The following is a 15,211-nucleotide window of genomic DNA, read 5'->3' as shown; positions in this document are numbered from 1 at the left end:
GAGAGGGCCTATGTTCAGGAGCCTGGGAAATGGTAGAGGCTTCAGGCAGTGGCACCCCGGTCGGTCGTCCGAAGATATCTGGTTCCCTCTCGACATTGGTAGAGACCGACGTCAGAGCTATCTCTGTGGACACGCTGGCCATTTCTTCTGAAGTGGCTTCCTCGAGGAGAGCTGTCAAAGTAGACGGTTGTATCGGACGTCCCTCAAGTCCTAAAGTGGAAGCTGTTGGGACGTCTGATGGCGGAGAGACAAAGGAAGTAGGCCTGGAAACCTTGGCCTTTTTCTGTGGTGGTTCCGTTGGAGTGGCCGATTCGGGCTCCATCCTGAGCGCTAGTTTTTTTTAGTCTCTGGTTTGCTAAGTATAGGCTAAGGGCAGCCAGATGGCTACAGAGGGTCTTGGGTACAAAAGATTGACAAATAGAGCAAGCGGTGTGGTCGTGCTCTCAGCCTAGGCAGAAAACACAGCAGTCATGCATATCCTTATGCGGTATCTGGCACCGGCATCAGCATTTACCCTTAGCTGACATCAGCTAATGGTAATTACAGCAAACTAGGCTCAAGCAAAATAAAGGCAAAATCCCCAATGGGGTACTTGGCTTTAGACGTCTTCAAGTAAGAGCAAAGCGATTGATGCGACAGTCGACTGCAGCTGAAAGGTTCTGAGGTCTGTGTGTGCAGACATCACATTTAAGGTCCCTGGTTTATGCCTCTGTGTGACATCCCACGCACCTACAGCAGCCAAGCTTAAGCTTTTGTATAGAAGCCGACGTTCGGGTCACCTGAGGCGGGGAATTCCACACTAAAAATACTGCAACATAGGGATAGAAGGACATCTTATGTTACCTGAATTTGCAAGAAAAAACAAATGTCAATTGTTTGTTTTTTTTTTCTCTGTGACATTGCCAGCACCTTTTATATTATCTTGTAACACTTCTACATTCAACATAGCCATCCTCATGATCTCCTTGAAGGGACTAGTCTCGGGATTTTACTCTTTAGAGAGTAAGACAATTGGAAATAGCCAAACAGCTTGGTAAACTCAAACCTAAGAAGGCACCAGCTGCATTTTTTTCTTGGATACCTGTGGATTGTAGTTAAGGTTATTACTAGACCAGTACATCATTCAATAAATCCAGTCCAATATTGAATGGTCCTTGCTTACGAAAATTAGGACGATTACTTCCTTTACACAAAGGGAATGTCGCTATCACCCCACTTGTTTATTCAGGTCTTCTTTGATATAACCTCATTGCAGTTAGTACCGCTCGATTATTGGCCATACTTTTCCAAGTGCTTTATTTAACCATAGCTGTTAAACAGCAGAGATGGTTACTTTTAAAGTGTTTGTGCTGGGGGGGGGGGGGGGGCTGCACCCTTGATGTGTTTCTCCACCTCCACTCTAGTCTTTCTCCAAGGTTAGACTAACTTGGAAAAAAAAGATTTTGTTTTTTAAGATTTACTTTTAAACTGATGGAAAATAGAAAGCTATACAAATTTTGAAATAACTGTTGAAAATGAGAACATTTTCTCTATTTTAGTATGTGATAAACTTCAGCCATTTTATAGAAGAATCTGTACACTAAAACAAAAGCTTATAATTTCAGAAGTAAATATAATTATCCATTAAGGAAAATGGGTCTGCTTAACATAGCAGAGGAACAGGGAAAGATGTTTAAATACTTCCTCCTCTACTTTAAAGTGGAATGAGTATTCTCTAACCCTAAAGTCAGAATATCCATAGGCTGAGATGCAAAACAGTCAGACATAGCTGTCAGGTGAACTGGGTTTGACTACTGAGCCTAGCACTTGGGGAGCTGACTGAGGGGATAGGAAAGGCAGGCAGTGGTATTTTACCAGCTTGTTTCTCATTGGAGGGGACTCTTCATAAGTAGGGAAGGAAACCCTGGAAGTGATACCAGTGCAAGCATCCCATGCTATTCAGATACTGGAGGCATGCTTAGACTGACTGACTGTTCTGTAAAAACCTTGTCAATGCATGCTGAACGTTGATACAGGGAAACAGATCGTGCATATAAAGAAAAAATCCTTATGGCTGAATATGGCATAGAACTGGGATGCCTCATTCTGCTGTCAGGCAGTGGGAGGTTTTCAGATTGAGTGTGGGAGGTGGTCAGGAGTGACACCCTGAGATTGAGGAGAGTCGCATCTAGCACCAGTGATGGCCAGTGGTTTGCTCCAGTGAATCCAAAAAAATTAAAAGAAATCTGATATAACTGTTATTTCATGAATTAGGAACAAAGCAAAGTAATTATGGGAAAAAGGGTGCGATTTTGACACCTTTTGAATTGGTACTTTCCACTTAGGAAAGGTTTGTTTAAGATACATTGTCTGAAGCATATAGATGATGTAAATGGTGAAGTTATGAGCGATAATCTTCAGTGCTGTGTCACAAGATCACAGATTTCAGGACTAGTATGTAAATGTCTTATGCAAAAACAGGGATAGGTGGGAATTATGCTACTAGAATTGTATAGGAAATCTTTTTGGGAGATATCCTTTTGTACTTTGACCTTTGAAGTGTTATGTTTGTCATTACATCATAAAAATGTAATAATTTTATCAAGCACGTATGTTTAGCTCATGTCTGTATCTGTCACCATATCAGTGGCTCAGTAGGTATCACACACCTTTTATGCTGGAAGATTGAAAAAACGTAGGTTTGTTCCATTCCAACTCCACATGCTTGGAATCATTTTCTAGTGCATGTTTGGGGGACTTTTGAGTATGCTGCCCTTTGGATGATATGTTAGACTGAGGTTCCATCTGCCCGAGTTTGTGGTAGTTCAGTTGAATGCAAAAGAACTTATTAAAAAGAATAGGGTTCTTTATTAAAACACCTTATTTTGCATCTTTACATCCATAGATATTTTATAACACATAGTTATAAAACATATTACTTTAATTGTATACGTTATATTTTGTCACTTTCCCTTTTTAGCATCACCCGTTCTTCCACATCCAAAACATTTATTCTTTTTTTATTTCTGCTATATCCCTTTTTATTATGCAGTTCAAACCAGATATAAGCAAATCCGATCCTATCTACTCTCAGCAGCTTTTTTCTCATTACATCTATGTATATAAAATAATATGCATATCTTTTTACCCAGTCATTCAGCCTCCCGCATTCTCCTGCTACTGCTGCAAAATTTCATAAATTTTCAGTTTATTAAAAAAAGTTCCACCCACCCCCTCCACACACCCTCTAAGCATTTACCTCCTTTCCCCTTGCTGTTTATATTTCATTAATAGCTTGGACAAATTATTCAGTGTGAAATCCTTCTCAATAATATCTTGATACTACCATATACTACCAAACCTTACATTTCTTACTCTAATTGCTTCCTTCTAATTATCTGCCAGACCCTTGCAGTGATCTACAAAATATATTCTCTCCATTATTTTTATATCACATCTGTCTCTATTACATAGTTCCTCAACTTTAATCTTGTTGTTTTCTGTATTTCTGTAGCACTCATATAATTCCCCTTTTTTATTGTTCATTTTCTCTTTCTACTACTACTTGAAGCAAAGAATTCTTTCACTTAGCAATCATTTCACGTGCCAACAAACTGCCTGCAGCATAAAGCATAACTTGAAATTCAGAAGTGATGTACTGAACCTAAATAAACTACAGAATTAGCTAACTCCAGTCCACACTTTTCCTTTATTGTACACCTCCTTTTTAAAGGGTTTAATCTAGACCCACATATTATGACAAATACTAATTCTAACAATTCTTCCAAACAAGAGGGAAGCATAAAATACCATTAGTATACTCCACATTATCTAATTATCAGAATGGATCAAGTATTCATTTTTATTAAACAGTAGGTTAAATGTCTTCCTAACACCTGATATTTATGACATTTAATAATTCTTTCCATTGCTGTTGAGTTACGTCTTTCCCAGCAAGTCTTGTACTTAATACCTTAGTCTCTTTCATAGTTAAATATATAGCTATTCACAAAATCTTTCAAGATTTATTTTTTTTGCTTAGTTATCCTCACTGTTTTAACATCTCAACTGAAACATTCCTAACCACATCTAGTCTTACTTTAACTACTTACCATAAGAACAGAATGTACATGCAAGTCAAAACTGTACCTAACAAAGCTTTTTTGTAAAGAAATTCTAACCTCTATTATGTCCTTATGTTTCCTTTAACCACTTCCACAACCAGTACAAACAGTACTTCCCTCATAGTGCACCCTTGTCTAATCCATTTAATAATTCCAGCCTTTTCACCCTCCCAACTATGTGCTGATACCTGGGCCCATTTATTATTATAACCCCTTGTAATAACTTAGTTTTTCTCGGGTATCATATCCATCCATCCTCAACCCCTTTTCCCATTTTGCACATGGGGTCGGGGTGTCATTTCAGCAGTGACAGTCATCTCAACCCAAGGTTTACATCGCAGGGTGGCTAGCCCTGCCGTGGTAGTTCATTTGTGACGCACACACACACACACACACACACACACACACACACACACACACACACACACACACACACACACACACACACACACACTCACCTACGGCCAATTTAGTGTGTCCCAGCCACATACTGCATGTCTTTGGAATGTGGGAGGAAATCCACATGACTGCAGGAAGGACATTGCCTTAAAATACCTTGCCAGTGTAGTACATCATTAAATGCCTCTGAAATATCACATACCACATTTGCAATCTGTTTAACTAAAATATGCATGTCTGTGATATTACTACCCTTAATTCCATATAGTCCATCTTGCTTAACATCCTTTAGAAACTTTTCAACTGCATTCTGAAGAACCTTCACAGCAGTTTTATCATTGACATTGTATAATGTCAAGGCCTACAATTCTTTAACTTTCTCTTGCCATCCTCCTTCCAAAGAAAAGCATCCATACATATTTTCTTCTGTCATAAGCCATCAGTCAAAACTTGCACTAATACAAGTAAGGTAAATCCCCCATTTCTCATCCTCTCACACTTTTTTTAAATTTACAATCATTCCTATCATACCCACAAGCATTTATTTTCTTACTTTGTAAACTCCTCCAGTTCCTGCACAATAATTTGCCTCTAACATATTGTTAGTTTATCCTCTGTTGTCACATCTAACACTTTTTTATGGTTCCATCATAAATGCGCCTCATCTTCACATACTCAGTCACCACCCTAATTATTTCTTTCTGCCTTACTATATTTCCTATTTCATCCTCAATTTCCAGCATCACCCCTTGATTATATTTAACACTTATACTTAAAAAAGGAGACACCTTTTTATAGGTTCATAGGTGTTTACTAAGCTAGTGACCACAAGGGCCTTTTAAAGCCTAGCTATGCATCCCAAATCTCTGACAAGTTTTTATACCCTTGATAAGTATAAGCATAGGCCTAGGAGATGAACCATTTATAGGTTACCTGTTTGCATTGGAGACATAGGTGCCAAACCAGGGATGAATTTCCGGTTTCCCATCCAATTGTCCAAGTTACACTTGAATTGGGTTAGGGAGAAACTCTGCTTCACATGGATGGGGAGCCTGTTCCATAGATGGGGTAGTCTCTGGGATACATACCTCTCTCTCCAGCAGGATCTTTTTATATCTTTTAGTAAGGAACCTCTGTGGACGTTCCAGTTGTTGGATATACCTGGTTAGGTACATACCGGGGGGGGGGGCATTGTACTCAATGATAGGTCTGATGAGTACCAAATACAGTGGAACAATGACTTCCTTGGACTTAGATGCCATACCTTTGTTTAAAAGTTGCGCAACATAGAATGATTTCCTCACCACTGTAGACGTGATGCTCAAAGGCTAGATTACTATCCATGTGTGTCCCTAAGTCCCTGACTGCTGGGTCAACTGTAAGAGGTGTGTTGTCAATATGATAGTTACCAGGGATGAATGACTTGTGTTAGTTTTCTTGGCATTTAGTGTTAGTCCATGGCTCTAACACCAGTTGTTTGTCTATTTCAGCCCCTCCTAGAGAACATTTGTGTCGGTGTGAGATTCAATGACAGCTCCTAATTTGCAGTCATCTGCAAATTTAGTCAGCCAGAGACTGTTGGCATTGACCTTGACTTCTGAGAAGTAAATGCCAAAAATGAGCAGTCCAAGTACTGATCCCTGAGGGACTCCACTTGTGACTGGCCTCTTTGTAGGGGTGGACTCCTCAATTCTAACTTTCTGGGTCCTGTCTGTGAGCCAGTGGGCTGGCCACCTGGTGACATACGGGTTTGTACCTAACCTCTTGAGTTTGTCAACAATGCCCAAGTGGGGAATTGTGTCAGATGCCTGGGCCAGGTCAAGGTAGGCAGTGTGAACGATTTTGCCCTCATCCATTGCTTTAATGACCTTCTCAAAGAAGTCCACCAGGTTGAGTAGACGTGATCTGCCCTTGACAAAACCAAACTTGGTTGGGTCCAGTGTCTGGAAGTTTATTATATCTGTATTGATCATCTCCATGATAATTCTTTCCATGGCTTTACATATAAGATTAGAGAGACTTGATGGTCTGTAGTTTCCAGGGTCTGCAGATGGCCCACCTTTGTGCAGAGGGATGACTGTTGCCATTCTCTATTCATGAGGCACGAAGCCTGTTTGGAGGCTGTAGTTAAATAGTAATTCCAGAGGCCCTGATAGGTCATGTTTCATTCTATTTAGAAGGCATCCAGGGATATTATTTGGGCCCATTGATGCTGTCTTCTTGGCCTTAGAGAGAGCGTTAAGGACCTGTTCCCTAGTGTTAGTAGGGGAGTTGTATTTGATGATATTTCCTGAGGGAAGATTGAGGAGGAGAGAGGAGTAAAGTTGGGGCTGAATTTATCAGCCAGGAGGTTTGCTATATCTTCTGGCCCAGTATAGGTGGCTCTGTTTACAATGAGCTCTGCACACAAATTTGTATTGCCTTTGAGGTTACAGACATAGCCAAAGAATGCTTTCTGGTTGTCCTTGGGCAGGGAGGCCAAACATACCTCAAATTTGGCTTTGGTAGACTTTATATGTCCTCTGAGTTGTTTGTTTAGTTTGAGAGTGCTTTTATCCTGCTGAGTGCTGCACTGTTGTCAAATATCCACAGGCCTCCTCATTTTCAGTCATATCGTTTACAGTTTCATCTTATTCCCCACCCAGCCAAACCATAAATGCCCATCTCTTCCGCATTTAAAACATTTAATTTTACAATTTTTGCAGTGTCTCCTATTCCCACATACTGATTACTATGTCTTTTATCACAGTCTTTAATCAAATGTGTTTCACCTTCGCAATAATTTTAGACTGTTGCAGTTTGTCTTTTCCCATTTATAATTATTACATGAGGGTACATGATGTATGTACCAACTTATGTTGAACTTTCAAAAACTTTCCCCCTTCCCAAACCTCAGTCCATGTTACACAACTCAAATTATTCAGTTAATGAAATGTACATTGTTGCATATTCTACTGAAATAGTTCCGTAACTCGGTCTTGGAATCTTGCGCAACATCCCACATTTTTTCCTAGCACAAACGTACTGGAAAGCAACATATTTATTCCATAGAAAAGTTTTTTCCTGTTCAAAACCCTGCATTATTTTTTCTTAGTAGAGCAAATATTTCAAAAATAACGTCACAAAAGCACTTTTTCTCCTGTTTATTAGATAATAGATATCAACTGCTTTGAAATCTAATGGCTGAATCAGTTTATCTCCGATAGTGTACCTGTTTATAGAGCAGTGTCCTACTTTATTCATATCTGAGCCAGTGGTCACCTGACAGAATTACTGTGCAGTATATCACATCACTGGAGTTAGCTGCTGCATTCACAGTAAATTCCTTCAGCATATTGGGAAGTGTCCACCCCCCATCCATCTTGCAAAAGAAAAGAGCTCTGCAGCTTCCAGTATGGAAGAGATTAGGGAAATTCCCCAGTGCCCTGACCAAATTCCCCCATAGTTACTATGAATGGCATTTGAGGTTTCTCCTGAAGAAGCCATAAGCCTAGTGGGACTAACTTGGTCAGCAGTGTGTACTTTAAAATAAATCATCCCCAAAAGTCATTTGTAAGGTATTTATTTTGCTCATTTGAAAATATTATAGGATATCAAAATTGGCAGAATGTACTAGATTGTGGCAAATAAGAATAATGTTAAGGTTATTGTACGTGAAGATGGCTAGCTGTGCTGCAGAATATTTTCCATAACTTTCCTAGGTGTAATGGAGTCCTGAAGGAGTACAACTTGCCAATTTCCTGCTTCCTGTTTTGTTGGCATCCTGTAGCATCCCTCCATCTTATGGGGAGAAGCTGTACAGTTCTGCCAGTAGCTCACCAGTCAAAAGTGCCAACCTTTATCACTCCAGGCGGTCTCTCTCCTGGATGTTGAGCCATATCAGTCTGGAGTCACTTGAGTTCTTTCTGTGGTCCCTCTAGTCACTGTTAATTTTCCCTATCCTTTACCTCATCTTACCTCATGTAATAGTACCATGCCAACTCACTTCTTTGCAAACCAAGAGGTAGTGCACTTATTCAGTATTTCTGCTTTATTTGTAGCAATGTGAACCTGCCCCGCCAAGTAATGTAAAATCCTAGCGACTCTTCCTGTGTTAGAAAATTAGATACATTGGATATCGGTCATCTACTGGCAATCTCCTCTTGTAATGTCACCTTGACCTGTACATTGAGCTTTGTTGCATTTATAGAAATACTACTATAGTAGTGTAATAGTGGTAGCAGTGACATGGAAACTAAAACAGGGAGAAGACTCTAATGAAAAGTGTAAAATACCAGTAACAAAACTAGAATGGAAACCTGGCATAATTATATCAGGTGATGTACTCATTCTCATACAGAGTGAGGCAGTAGTAAGGAAAGCTGAGGGGATAGTGAGATACACAGACAAGTTACCAGTAGAAAATGGGAAGGTATTCGTCATCTCGAAAGACACATTTGGAGTGTTGTGTGCAGTCGTAGAGCTGCTTCTACTTGCTGACAATATGGTGGCTGTACAATGAGGAATTGCAATATTAGCGCAATGTTTATAGCAGAAGACTTATGAAGAGAGGCTAAAGTACGTGCTGGAAGAAATTTGGGGGGGCGGTGAGAGAAAATGGTAGAAACACAAGTTTCTTAGAGTAAGTGGTAAATTCCAAAGGGCAGTATTGTTCAGCAGTGGTGTATGCAAAAGAAAAATTGGCATGGTTTGAAGGTAAATGGAGGATTCCTTTGAATGACGTAAAGAAGTATTTTGACAGTAGGAATGTCAAATGGTATTCTCAGGAAACTGTGCTAATAAACCGGTGATTGTATTTAGTGTAAGGTATTGCTCATGAAGGAGATACTATAGTACTGTTTATCCTCTAGGTAAACAAGATGGACCAAGTAGTTCTTGCCTTACAAGACGTCATGTTTTTGTGTATGTAAATGTGCTAAAAGCATGTCTTTTTCCCTTTTCCAAAGCCTTCCACTGGTGCATCTTTTACAGTTGGATGCAGAGTGCCGAACATTGGTGTGCAAGCAGAAAATCTTTCTGGAACATAGAGGGTGGGACATTGCTTTTGACAAACTTTCTCGGCTTTGGATACTTCAAGAGGACAAGGACACGCCAGTTATGTTGTACAGGATCATGGATGGGACATGGCAGGTGAGAACTACACTGGTGAATACGGATTGCAAAGTGGCATTGAGAAATGTTTGAACTTTCATTAGAAAAAATTTGCATGACAGTTATTGTAAAACTTGCAATGTGATTTTTTTGTAAACTTGTTTTTTCTTAGCAATGCATTAACTGTAGAAGTCAGAATACTTTTTGATCTATTGCAAAAAAAATATATAGGGGGATAATAATTTTCACCAGTTTACTGAAAATATGTATTATTACTTCAGCAAATGGTCAGGGCATGAAATACAAAATTAGAGGTACATGGGATTAAACTGAGTACAGACAAGAAATTTACAATGGCAGCAAATGGGGTAAATCTGGAGAAGCTGAACATTGAGATAAAAGGGAGAGCAGTGGAACAGGTTAACAGCTTCAGGTATATGGAGGGTGGTTGAGGAGAAGATTAATATGAATGAGAAGGTGAAAGCTAGAGTTAGAGGGGCTGCAGCCAACTGACTGTGTGTCAAGGGGAGTGTGTGACAAAAGAATGCTAAAGAAACTGTAAGGTAAGGTGTACAAAATAGTGGTGTGATCAGTACTACTGTATGGTATGGTAACCTAGACAGTAAAGGCAGAGCAATTGAGAAAGCTGGAGTTGATGGAGATGAAGTTCCTGAGATGTATTGTAGGATACAGAAAAAAAATGAGGACATCAGATCGGAAGCCAAAGTAGCTCCAATTGCAGAGAATATTACAGTCATTCAGGCACATGTGCATGTATAGTGCATTGTAACCAATCAGCGACAGCCATTCTCTTTAAGAAAGTGTAACCACAGTATGTAATTGTAATAAATCACAAACACTTGCCAGTTTCTGTGCTAATTAAGTTTGATCACTATACAGTTAATGGTGTGCCACATGGAGGAATGTTCTCCAAACATTTTCCCAAATTCATAACCAAAACATGTCTCGGTCCAGGTGGCCATGACCGACAACTTCCTGATTTGCTGCAAGTGGCCAGAGAGGCTTGCATACAGAGACAGCTTGTATCCAAGGATATGGAGGGAGAGTAGAATAGGAACTATTTTCTTGGGGAATGAAATGCAGGGTGAAAGAATGTGCATTACATCTGTTTGGAATTAGTACAGTTTTAAATAGTGAGTGGTGCAGCAGAGTGCTTTGCAGTTAAGAGACACTCCAAAAGCAGATAGCACGGAAAACAGTAACCAAGATGGAATCCAGCGAGCGACTCACTAAACAGGCGCATCAGATACATCTCCTGTTACATCTCCATGTATGCTATTATTGAATAAGTTCCAACTTAGGATGCTCAATTCACTTCCAATTCACATTCAGTTGTAGTAGGATAATTATGAACTATAACATCACAAAACATGACCAGAAATAAAATGAACAATGTACGTTAAAGATATGAATTGTTTATATCTTTTATTGTGTTGCTCACTTGATTCCATCTTGGTTGCAGCTTAAAGTGTACTTCAAACAAATGAACAGATGAGGATGATTGTGATGCTGAGGGAAAAAAATGCTGATTTTTCTAAGTGCAGGTTGAGTGAACAGCAAAAGGACCCTGCCTGTTCCCCCAACGCTAACCCTACATCCCTACCTTGGGGGGGGAGGCTTTGATAACTCTGCCACTACACAAGACACAATCGGACGCGCACACACTGTCACCACTAGCTCTATCCCATTGCCTAACCCAACCCTAATCCTAAAATGCACACACACTCACTAAAACAGCAAAACCTATTCTTAACTCTAACCCTAACTCTCAAACATATGCACAAACATGCTCACGTTCTCCAAACCCCTCACCTGCCTTGATGAAACATACCCATCAACATTTTGACCATTTATCTGTTCATATGTTCGTCATTATACACCACCCCTAACACTTGTCAGCCAACTGTAATTGCGACAAAATGCAGGGAAGCCAAGTTATAAGTATGTGTGTGTGTGTGTGTGTGTGTGTGTGTGTGTGTGTACAAAACCTAAAAATACCAAGTTATGGAATATTTTGATTGAGTAGTTTGGTTAAGTAAATGTGCAGTTATTAATGTAATTGGTCAACATTCATTAATATATTAAAATCATTTAGAAATGTTAAATTTTAGCAACCTAATGTCAAAAAGTGGTGCGTCTCAATTTTCCCCAGTAGGTTTATGCCTGGATTTATAGATGTTTTTCAGGTGTTTTAATTAAAGGAAAAAGATCTGAAATATTGGCACCAGTGCTTAAAAGGTACTGATATTTTACTACAAGTATATAATGCATAAATATGACATATAAAAATGACTAGCTAATAGTTCAAGGCATCCTACCTCAATAATTGAGGCTATGTTAAAAATAAAAAAATATGATTTACTGATAGATTTTTTTGGTGATTTAAAATAATTCTTATAAATTGTACTTATCTAAAATTATTTAAATTAATTCAGTGGTATAAAAGTAAATTGTTTCATATCAGACATTGTTGCAAAAAAAAAAAAAGAAAGAAAAGAAATTACTCTAAAATATATTAATGTCTCAAACAATCTATTTTACTTTGGGAAATTTTGCTTGACAGTTTTTACATAGGACATTTTAATCCCATATAGAGTAGAATAGAAGTAAGGCACACTGATTTGTACCATTATATCACCCACAAATAGGTCAGTCTTATGGGGAGGCCCCAGACTGATGGAGATTGATAGTTACATTTAAATATCCCAAATATGGGGCAAACAGAAGTGACCTTGGGAATCCTCTCTAATCCTGTGATTCAAGATTAATGTCAGTGTGTGACAGAGAGTCAGTGATGATTTCCAGTAGTATTCCAGACCTTTGTTTACCTGCTAAGATGTAAAAACACACCTGTGGTAAAGGATCTATATTATGAAAACAGGGTACTTTTAATATACCAAGACCTTTCTAGTATCTAGCAGTTTAACATCCTTTAGCTGTACTGTGCCATTTTGTAATAACACTCTCCTAATATTAACACTCTTCTCCTAAAGTTATCATTTGCCAGTCTAGATTTAGCAAAGCTTACCAAGTCATTCTTTTAGTCCTGCCAGAATAGTACTTGCTCTCTAGCCAAAATTGACAAATATAGTCCACTAAAGTGACCGCTTTGTGCTTTGATGATATGGGTAGTTGAATTGTTTTTTCACAGGGGAATCATACCCTTTTTATAGGTTTCAAAAGGCATTTTAAAGGAAATGGTACCAAATCTGTCATGCAACATTTTGTAAAACTGCCATGTAAAATCTTCCATCTTTAAAGTTTGACCATCTGCACCTTTAGTACTTCCTGTTTCTATAAACAGTTCAGTGATTGAATAGTTGCAGCTTTCCTTTTGTTGACAAAGGTTCATAGTTGTGTACTAGGCTAATGGCCCCTGGAGCCTTTACAAGCCTAGCCCATAGGATTACCCTAGCATCATGCCAGCTGACCTTAGTTCCCAGTGTCTCTGCCAAGTAAAGTCACTGGAGTAATCCTTGGGGGGAATTTTGTATTTCCCATCCACTCATCAAGATTTCTTTTGAAGACGGCCGGTGAAGTGCTCTGCTTGACATGTATGAGAAGTCTGTTCCATAGCATGGGCAGTCTTTGGGTTATGAACCTGTCCCTCCAGCATGTTCTGTTGATTGTGGTAATGAGGTTGAGGTCTTTGGAGCGTGTGGTGTGGAGGGATTGGGATTTCTTTAGATGTAGCATTTCTAACAGAGCTGGGTCAAGCATGGCTTTGTAAGTCAAGCAAAGATCACCTCTAAGTAAGCAATATGAAACAGAGAATAGTTGGAGTGTTTTTAGTCTGTCCATATAGGAAAAATGTTTAAGGCCTAGGTTCCTCTTTGAGAGGTACTTTTGCAGTAACATACTTAACATCACATACTTACATGCGGTAACATACTTAGTTTTATAACATTTGCACTACTCAGAAACCATCTTCCTTCTTGCCGAGAGAAAATTATTCAGTTTAAGTACCTATTACTGTGTAAGGTTTTAGATATCCTTTTAATGTCCATGGAGTTTTGTATATTTTCCATTCTAGGGCACCCCATTCTCTTATCTTGCCGCCTAATTATCTGCCTGTGAAATTCTTAAAATACTACACTCTCAAACTCTTATTGGCCCCCTGGATCTGGCCCCATGGAGAGTAGAAAGTAAACATATAGTGTACCACCACAGTATTTTTCATCATCTCATCTCTGTACTCTCTACTTTAATGTGCAAGTTGGTTTTCCTAAGTCTCTTTCGGAAACTGGAGCAGTGGGAAGAGCAGGGGCAACATATGTATTTCCTCCTTTACAATTTAACATGTTCATCTGCTGTTCTACCAGCTTTTTTTTCCTGAGGTGCAGTTTGCAGCAGTCTCGCTTTGATAAACGTGTGCATGATGTCCAAGACTACAAAGTTCTAGAGTCAACAGTTTACTAAGTCTGTCAGCTAGCCTACTTAATGCATTTAAAACAGAAGCAGTCTTTCAGTGTGAATATATTTAACTCGGTCTGCTGCTGGAGGAAAGAAACTCCATTTTAGTTTTAAACATTGATGATGATAACACTGGGCAGTGCAGTGGTGCAGCGGTAGCGTTGTCGCCTCACAGCAAGAGATTCTCCGGTTCAATTCTCGGCTGGGTTGCCTTCTGTGTGAAGTCTGCATGTCCTCCCTGCATTCGTGTGGGTTTCCTCTGGGTGCTCCGGTTTCCTTCCACGTTACAAAGACATGCATTTGGAGCGTTTTTTTCCCCAGGCCTCTGCTGAAAAGTAGCTAGTTCCAAGTCATACTTTCCCAGTTAACAAATGTTAAATAATAATAAATAAATAAATAAAAATAAAAATGTTGTGTTGGTAACATGTCCACAACAGTTCAACCTTCTAGCAACTTCCAGCTGTATATCCCAAGTGCATTTAACTATTTCTGTGCCGATGAGTTTGTGAAATCAATGCAGCAGTGGTTGTACTTTAAAAACATATCACAGTGGTCCCCATTCTTCACTGTCATCCATAAAGTTATCCTTAATTTGGAGTCTCTCTGTGGCTTGGGAATTTCAGAACACCGTTGAATTCCTTTGCCCTTGACAAATTTCTCATTTGAAAATTCTCTCTGACCAGTTAGTTGCATTTACAGTGTTAAGAGTATCAGGTATATGTATAGAAAATATTGCCACTTCTCACCCCCTAATTCTGCCTTCTACAATTGCCAATCTTCTGTCTTCAGATAACACAGTCTGTACAGTGTCCAAGCTAAGTCCACGGGTAATTATTTGGAGGCATATGCATCTTATGATGACATATAACGTTGTAGTAGCTGAAGTGCAGAACTCGCATAGCTTAATGAGGAAAGTATTGTCTTCAGTGTTCCAGGTGAGCTGTTGTTCCTCTGTGCCTAGCCTGCCTGTTTTCATTAAAATGATCAGCACATTGTGTCTACAAAGTCAGACTGTCTTTATAACAGCAGCCTGCACAGTTTGACAGAAACATTTTCCATAAACATAAAAGTCATGAGTTCTGGCGTATGCATTTTGATATTACCTTTTACACCATAATTTATTCAAGACTTTACCTAGTTTTAGGATGATTTCCCTACTGCCTGCCAGTAATTAGACCTGGTCT

General features: G+C 39.2%; 1 protein-coding gene across 1 annotated transcript in view; it reads left to right on the top strand.

Moving 5' to 3' along the window:
* Positions 1-15,211, top strand: part of WDR4 (WD repeat domain 4) — a 468,232-nt gene that overhangs the window by 361,394 nt on the left and 91,627 nt on the right. Inside the window, exon 9 of the mRNA XM_044072230.1 lies at positions 9,449-9,632. Coding sequence (XP_043928165.1) covers positions 9,449-9,632 — 184 coding nt within the window. The remainder of the gene's footprint in view (positions 1-9,448; positions 9,633-15,211) is intronic.

Source organism: Protopterus annectens, chromosome 5.part0 (assembly GCF_019279795.1).
Source record: "Protopterus annectens isolate FY-2018-M chromosome 5.part0, PAN1.0, whole genome shotgun sequence".
Taxonomy (NCBI): Eukaryota; Metazoa; Chordata; order Ceratodontiformes; family Protopteridae; genus Protopterus; species Protopterus annectens.
Note: the sequence above shows the minus strand (reverse complement) of the source record. Positions and strands in the feature narration are given on the sequence as shown.